The sequence below is a fragment of the Anomalospiza imberbis genome, chromosome 4 (genome assembly GCF_031753505.1).
Source record: "Anomalospiza imberbis isolate Cuckoo-Finch-1a 21T00152 chromosome 4, ASM3175350v1, whole genome shotgun sequence".
Taxonomy (NCBI): domain Eukaryota; kingdom Metazoa; phylum Chordata; class Aves; order Passeriformes; family Viduidae; genus Anomalospiza; species Anomalospiza imberbis.
In genome coordinates this window covers 29,740,524-29,749,399 of record NC_089684.1, presented here as the reverse complement: position 1 = coordinate 29,749,399, position 8,876 = coordinate 29,740,524, and the positions used below count along the sequence as shown (strand labels likewise).

At 41.5% G+C, this 8,876-nt stretch overlaps 1 protein-coding gene across 1 annotated transcript; it reads left to right on the top strand.

Annotated features, from left to right (window-relative positions):
- Nucleotides 1–1,237: 1,237 nt before the first annotated feature.
- PRPF31 (pre-mRNA processing factor 31) lies at nucleotides 1,238–2,648 on the top strand. The gene is given in 6 exon segments (XM_068189190.1): nucleotides 1,238–1,242; nucleotides 1,387–1,675; nucleotides 1,677–1,742; nucleotides 1,744–1,885; nucleotides 1,888–2,221; nucleotides 2,223–2,648. Coding segments are annotated over 6 exon segments (1,236 nt in total). The 3' UTR covers nucleotides 2,623–2,648.
- The last annotated feature ends 6,228 nt before the right edge of the window (nucleotides 2,649–8,876 follow it).

Sequence of the window (8,876 nt, the reverse complement as noted above, 5' to 3'; positions counted from 1 at the left end):
GCTCCTTTTGATTGGTGTTTCCTAGTAGCCAGCTACCATATTGAAGGAAATAATCCTTGCACTCCCTGTTTAGGACAGTACATGAGTACACACAAACAGATCAGGGTTTTTTCAGTCCCTTCACCAAGATATCAAGTGGCAGCAAAAACGGCACAAAATGTTCTGCTCCATAAAAATCTCAGATGTTAATGAAACCATAACAATTGCCAGGGAGACAGCTTTCCTGTATTCTGGGAAAGCAAACACAGATTTGATGTGCCAGGGGTCTCATATTCCACCAAAAACAAACAGCTTCAAGGGTTAAAGTCAGCAGAAGACAGATGTGCTGCCTTTTCCATCAGCTACCCATTTCCTGTGCCAAGTCTGCTTGAGACCATGGTGAGAACTAACTGGAAGTCAGCTGAGGCAGCCCATGAATCTCTTGCATAGCACAGGTTTGGAAACATTCATCCTTCCCTCAACAGCTGTCTTCAGAACGTCTTCAAGGAATAATTTGGAATACAGAGGCAATTGGACAATGAAACCCTCAGATCATGGCTATAAATACTGCCCTTCCTCACTGCTATTTTAGTTAAGGGCCAATCATGCCACCCTCACACATATTATTTAATCCACTTGCATTAACTACTCAGAAAACGTGTTATTAATGGATTAACTTTCCAGAAGCTCATTTAGCTCCTAATTCCACTGGTTTTCAGTAAGATGCCCAGCTGTCATATCTCTCAGAGCCTGTATCTCAAATGGACAGAACCAAGCGTTTCCCAGATCTCTCCTGGGAAAGTTTCTGCACCTGATGCTTTTTTCAATCCAGAAATGAAACAACACACATTTTCAAGGTAATATTAGTATAGGAGGTAATATAGAAGCTGGTCTTCATTGAAAGCATCCAGAGGCAGTTATGGACAAATGTCCACAAAAGTCCCCCCCTCACAATGGTACACACAGTTTTACAAGTTTAGTAAATTAGCATAATTGTCAAAAAACACCAATTAGTAGCACAAGGGGTGATGCAGTCAGAAGTGAGAGGAAAGCTAATGTCTTTACAAACAATTTGATGAGTGAAGATGTGGGTGTTTATGGCTTCGAAATGGGTCTTAACTAACTAATGGGTCTCTACTAATTTTGAGCAACAGGTTTGTTGCAGAGCCCGGACAGCTTGGCTCCTGAAACAGTCAAGGGTCTACACAAGCCTGAACTTCTGAACTTTGGGGTAAAATAACAGGTTCAAGGAGGAAACATGTGGTAGGCAGTTCGGGAAGACTGTACCTTCCTAGTGTCACCGAAACGGCGGGAAAATCAAAAGCCCTCCAACAATATTTTTAGTGTTAGAGAAACAAGGCATTACTTTTTCTGGCCAGAATGTGAAATCATTTCATCCACACATAGCCCAGACAAATATTCCAAATGGCTCCTGGAACTGGAGTCACCGATGCCCAACACCCTGGATTACGTCCAAACTGTCAAGGAATTGGGGAATTCCCTGGATAAATGCAAGAACAACAAGAACATGCAGCAGATCTTGACTAATACCACCATCACAGTGGTCAGCATGGTGGCCTCCACCACCCAGAGACAGCAGCTCTCGGAGGAGGAGCTGGGCAGTTTTGAGGACATGTGTGACATGGCACTGGCACTGAGCGGGGCCAAGCTGTGCATCTATGAGTACATGGAGTCCACGTGTCCTTCATCACACCCCCAACTTCTCCCTCATCCTCGGGGCCTCCACAGCTGTCAAGATCATGGTGGGTGGCAGGGGGCCTGACCCCGCTGTCCAAGCTGCCAGCCTGAAACATCCTCCTGCTGGGGGCCCAGCATCCGGCACTCTCTGGCTTCTTCTCCACCTCTGTCCTGCCCCACACTGGCTTCTCCCACCACAGCGATATCATCCTGCCCTTCTGCCAGATTTGAGGAGGAAAGCGATGTGGCTTGTGGTGGCCAAGCGCACACTGGCAGCCAGAGGGGACAGCTTCCATGAGAGCCAGGACGGGAAGGGGGACTACAAGCTGAAGGAGAAGATAGAGTGCAAGTTTGACAAGTGGCAGGAGCCCGGCCCCATGAAGCCACTGCCAGCGCTGCTGGACAGGCTGAGGGAGAAGAGGAAGGGCCGGTGGTACCAGAAGATGAAGGAACGCCTGGGGCTGACCGAGATGCGCAAACAGGCCAACAGGATGAGCTCTGGGGAGATCGAGGAGGACGCCCACCAGGAGGACCTTGGGTTCACGCAGCCACCTAGGCAAGGCCAGCAGTGGCTGCGTGCACCAGACCCAGGTCAATGCGGCCACCAAGGCCTGGATCAGGAAAACCCTGCAGAGGACCCTGCAGAAGCAGAGTGTCATCCCCAGGGGCAAATCCACAGTCCGGGACCACAGCTCGGGCACGGCCTCGAGCGTAGCCTTCACCTCCCTGCAGGAGCTGGAGATCATGAACGTACAGGCAGCCAGGAAGAAAGTGGCTGAGGCCAACCAAAAATATTTCTCCAGCATGGCTGAGTTTCTCAAGGTCAAGGGGAACAACAATGGGGTCTCCATTCCCCCAGCCCCACTGGGATCCCCAAATCCCACCTTGCGACCCCCAAATTCCCAAGGATTCTCCCCCAGTGTCACTTTCCCAAACTTTTTATAAATATTGGAATTTGTGGTTGGAGCATCTTGTGGAGGAGGGGGGTCAAGGGGTCCTGGATGGATTTTGGGGGGTCCTGAGTAGATCTGGGGAGTCCTGGGGAAAAAATAAATTAAAAAAATATATAGACTACAGAGTTACAAATATATGTGTAAAGAATGCAGAGAATATATAAAACAAAAAAAAGGCAAAAATCAATAGGCATCACACCCACATAGTACGTTTATATTTAAGAAGTTACCATGGTAACACCTGCACTGCAGCCCAGAATGAAGCAGGCCTTACTACAAGTCCTCTGCTAGAACTACTGGAACCTGACTTTTTATTCCTTACAGTACATCAGGGCTAAAATATCAGCCCCCAAAAAAACAGACAAAACCCTGGCCACTGAGTAGTACATTTAATGAGCAAATAGCTGTATGCAGAACTGTTGATTTTCCTGGGCATTCAATTGACTGAATCTTATGCAAGAAACTTAAAACAACAGAAACTGATTAAGAGCTGGGCCTGGATTAAGTTGTGTTTGTGAATTTTACAGCCTTAAAATCAATCTAGAACTACAGATGCCAAACTCATATATTAGTACAGCTTCCTAAAATGAGAAATATGTTCCTGGGAGAGTACATCACATTAAGCAGTACACAGGTCTCATTTCTCAAGGTTTTTTTTTTTTTTAATATCTCAAAAAAAATATATATTTAGTCTCCTTGTAATCCTAAGAGTCCTCTCCATCCCCTTGAAATCCATCACCCATGGCACCATGAATTTTGGAGCACCTGCATGTGTTTGGTTTGTTAACACAAGCCCTGTTTATTTTCTGTCACTCAAAGCAGGCAGCTGCTCACACATTGCACCAGTGAGCCCTGGCTCAGTGTGTCCTTAACTCTCCCGTTTTAATCCCAAAAGAGAGCTGATGTGCAAGATACTAACCTTATCTTACAGAGGAAGGCGTGGAAATACAAACATGTTCCATAACAGCAGCTTGGGAAGAATTACTTGACAGAAGGAGCAAATTCCTGTCTGCTTTGTTGTATCACTTCAGGCAAGCTCTGGTTATTTTGCCCACAAAAAGTTGAAAGACCTCCTCTGACATCTTCACCTGTGCCTGGTACAAGCTGCTAAACAAGCCTTCATAACATGAAAAGGCTTCTCGGTCATTACTGACCTAAGAGACTGTAATATCAGATCCAAAAACGTCTGCAAAGTTTTCTTTCCACCTTAGCATTATTCCATGTTCATCCTAATGATGCAATATAATGGTAAATACCAGCTCTGCAATCATGGATTAAGAAAAACAAAGAGGCATTTATCAATTTTTCTCAGTGCCTTTTTTTAAATAATCAGCTCAAAAGACACATTATCTTCTGTATCAAAAACAATGGGTAAATGAGAAGGCTAAAAGAATAATTAATTTCAGCCAATGCCAGAAACTTCTGTATCCATCACAAAGTTCAAATATCACTCTAGCAAAAGACCAGTAAAATGGGAGTTATGCTATAGAGACACATACCTTTATAACCCATTAAGTACAACTGTCATTGTTGCATTTAGTGAAAAAAATGCAATGGTTCTGCTTACTGGGGAACTTTGTAATTCTAAATTTCATTTGAACCATTCTTCCAGCTCCTTCAACTGCCAGTCCTTGTGGGTTTTATTATGCAGGCCCTAGGAATACACAGACCAGCTGCAACAGCTGGGATCCAGTTTCACTTTATGTCTCATCTTACGGAGCTACAAACACTTAATGTCAACCTTCAGAAAGTTAATCCAGATCCCACCCTTTGAAACACAGCATGATGCTTTCTGCAGTTTGCTTTTGTGGGGAGTTTCTGCACAAGTCCAGGCCTTCATCAGCTGCATGTTTCCTCCCAACATCTGTGGTACTGGAAACATCAGATCAGATACCTTGAAGACTATTAGTAACAGAATGAGGTAGCTGTAACAAACAAAACAGCAGTAAATATGCTCAGCTGGTTCCAAGTTTCTCCTCTTAGCCCTGCCTAACTTGCATTTTGTTCCACCTCTCTCATGCCATAAAGTCAGCTTTCTTACGTGCACACTTTCTGTTTATAATTTGGGGTCAATGCAGAAGTTATTCATAATTAGGAATTAAGTTTTTCTGAAGATATTAACTCCTGTTTATTTCAAAATAAAATTCTGCATGTCCTGCGTTCCTCTTAATGTTTATAAATCATTCTACAAGATTTTTTAATTTAAATCATGATAACTTGGCTGTGTACATATACCTCTCCCACTGTTTATAGCAAGGTCTGTGACAACTTTCTGCTGCTTTCCTAGGAAAAGTAAAGCTCATTTATTTCCCAAAAAAAGCTGTCTACTGACTTCTAAAAAGTAAGTGCTGAAGAGTGCTTTTGGCATCATGCTTTATCTTGCATGTTCCCAAATACTCAGCTTTAACATAGTGATTTAATACCAAAGGCAACAAGCTTAAAAATAACACTTTGAAGACAGAGAGATTCTTAAGGGCCCACGATGGAGCAAAACCAGAGAAGGGCAATGGACTTGGGAAAAGATCTAGAGGACAGCCCTGGTAGGAGAAGCTCAGTGGGCTGGGGTTGTTTAGCCTGGAGAAGAGGAAGCTCAGGGGACACCTTATCACTCTCTACAACTGCCTGAAAGGAGGTTGTAGAAAGGTGGGGGTTGGCACCTTCTCCAAGGCAACCAGCAACAGAATGAGAGGAAATGGTCTGAAGCTGGACCAGGGGAGGGTCAGGTTGGACATCAGGAAGAATTTTTTCACTGAAAGGGTGATTGGGCATTGGAATGGGCTGACTAGGGAGCGATGGAGTGTTTTGAGAAACAACTGAATATGGCACTCAGTGCTGTGGTTTAGTTGGTGGGGTGGTTTTTGGTCAAAGGTTGTGCTTGATCCTGGAGGCCTTTTCCAGCCTTAAGAATTCTATGAAGTCACAACATGAACTAAGAGAAACAGATAATTGTGTGTCAGTGCTGCCAGAACAGCTTTAACTGAACCCTTCTATGGTCAGACATTGTTTATATTAATTACAATTACCATTATATTAATTAAAAGTTCTCTGCCAAAGCAGAGCTCATAGCAAGAGGCATTGATGCAAAAATGGACAGCCCCATGCTGTGTTCTAAGTGCCAAGCTAAGAATCAAATTCAACCCTCAACACTAGCATTCTTGCAAATAGCTTGGCTCCTTAACAGAAAGCATATTCAATTAATTATTTATACTTCTTTATTGCATTATTTTACCAAGTCTGTTAAAAATACAAACCTTAACCTACACCCCACCTCACTAGGAGAAGCATTAGAGATATACAAGTATCACCTTGTCCTTCCTCAGTTATTTAAAAACAACACAAATACTTGACTTGCACTCAGCATCACATGCAGTAGGCACACAATTGCAGACTCTTAAAAGCATTCATTTCTCTGACTGTACTGTTCTCAAACCATAGCAGAACAGAAGGAAAACTATCTATAGGATATGGGAACATCACTGTTGTGCTCGTCCAGTAATAGTGGCACATAGCAGATGCCAGAGTGACTTCTATTTTGAAGTTAATGGAATTCCAATGTATTTTAAATTCAACACCACAGCAAACCTGTGTATACTTGATGCTTCTGTAAACTAAACTAAGCCTCCTCAACTCATCCTCTTCAGGACAAAAATCATTGTTACAACACACCATCTCCTGCTAGCACTCAAAAAGAAACAATTTAAAGTATCTCTAATACCTACACATATTGAGAGTGAAGCAAAAGACCCATCTCTAGTTTTAAACTCTGCAGTTAAAGCCTAGCGATAGATCAAGTTAAGCAAGCTGCAAGCCAGTATTAAAGGAAATTTAAGTCCATGAGGGGAATTGTCAGGTAAAAATGGCATCAACTCCACACAAATCTTTGCTGGTATGGTTTTAGCTGAGGTTGACATTTAAAAGTCATGCGCATAAAAAGCCACTTGTATCAAATCAAGTGTTGCACCTGCTTTTATGCACATATTTTAACAGGACTGTCAGTTAAAAAGATACTGAAAACATGCAAGTTTAAAACTGAAGACCAGTTAAATGTGTCATGAATCAGGCTGTGGCAAATCACAACAGTGCTTTTTCATGCAAGTACAGAATCTTACCAAATCAGACTATTTTTACAGGTAAAACTATAAAGCCTAGAGTTCCTCAACACATTTTATAACTCAGAACAAGAAATTATTATGAGTTTCTACAAAAAAGGACAGCATTTCTGAGTCCTTTTCTTTTTCTTGCACTGCTGAACAAAAAAATTTTAACTGTAGCAAAATGATGAGCTTTCAACCTCACATAGATGCTTACAGAGGGAATGGTTAGGGCCTGCTCCAAACAGCAGAGGACTGAGCTGGAAGAGACCTCTGGAGATAATCTGGTCCAATGCCTCTATTTAACATAGGTCATCTACAACAGACTGTCTGGGACCCGGTTCATGTGGAATTTGAATAGCCCAAGAATGGAGATTTCAGTCTTTTTGAGAAATCTCTGATCCTTTGTGACCACTTTCACAGGAGAAAGATTTCTTATCTGTTGCCTTGTGCCCTTTCACTGGTGTAAGGCAGAGCAATTTAGCTCTGTCACCTTTAGTGCCTGTAAATCATGACATTTTCTTTTACTCAGAAGACATCCCATAAAACCTAAGTTGAATTACCTAAATGAAAACCAGTTACTCTTAAATTCAAAGTCAAGCTTGGTAAACAAGCTTGTAGATTAAAACCCATCTGAATAAAATAGATTATTCAATCTCTGAAAGTCTCAGCTGCACAGGAAAGTGAGCAGCACTTCCAGCCTCTTTTCAAGACCTACACAATTGACTCAGTTGATACAAAGATAAAGGGATGTACAATTGCTAGAAGCAGGCACAGGCTGAGCAGCAGGCATGAAAACAGCCTGAAGCTCCAAAATTCTGATTTAGCCTTGAAACAAACACAAGCTTAGTGAATTCACAGGGAAGAACAGTCTGCCTCACAGGCTAACCAGGCAACACAGAAGTGGGTTTTTTTCCCCAAACTTTCTTTTACTATAAACTTGAATAGTCTTTAGTTAGATACGCTACCAAAACTAACCACTACTCTGATCTGGAGACAGGAGAAACTTAAGATGGCTGTGCTCAATTAGCAGCTTCCCTACTCTATTGCTAAATCCAAATCCTTCCCTAAAAAAAAGACAGTAAAAGCTTTTAAAAAAATACTAAAATGGGCATATTCCAACAGTTTAAGCCATGCTCATATTCAGCAAGTACAATTAATTTACCATACCACTAAAAAAAATTAGAATAAAAAGTAAAGGACTTAATACAGAGAAGAACAAGATAAGCATTGTTTTTCTAATGAAATGGCAAGACTAAAATACTCACACCTTCTTCTCACACATTTATCAGATGCTATGTGGAGCTAAGTTGACACAGAATCCTTCACTTTGAGCATTTAAAACTAGACTCAATAAGCTCAAGAACACATTGACTAATATTCATTTCTGCTCTGGCAAATGGAAGGACATGATAGGATGAAAGGATTAGATATAAACTCCGTTAAAGCACCTAATTATGTTAGTGTTTTCCTGCAGGTGTTATGACAGTGTAGGACAGGTAGCTACCTAAATAAGCTTAAGCTTGGTGTTCTTAGCAACTTCTAACAAACTTCCTTCTTTCTGCCCTGTTGAGCTGAGTAGTTTTTGCTTACCTCTAAGATAATTAATGATCCCTACTGGAGAGAACATTTCTTTGCCTATTTTCACATTTTCAAAGAAAACATTACTCCCTTGATGATACCCTTTAATACTTTCCGTAGTTCTTTAATTTGGTATCTGTAATACCAAAATTGGTTATTTATTTCAGAAAATCTAGGATTTTAACAGTACATTTGCTTGAATACAGAGCAAATACAGCCTACAGGACCTACCTGCATTAAAAGTTCTGCCTTTACCTAAACTTTTACCCTGAATCTGACTTGGAAAGAATGAACATTTCCATAAATCTCAGAGCAGCAGCCAGCCAGCAAGGACTCAGGAAACAAGTCAATGAAAGCCAATTATGTAACTAAGACAAAAGGATGAATTAAACTCAGGTATTTGTGAAATTCATTACTGGAGGTTCTGCCTTTGCTGCAGTACAGCTTGAAGATTAAAAGTTTAAAAGTAAAGCTATTTTTTTTTTTTTTGATAGCATGTTTATTTCCTTCTTCCCTACCCTGTCTCTCCACTTTAAAGTAAGTAAGACCAGCTTTCATTTCTGAGCAGCTGGGT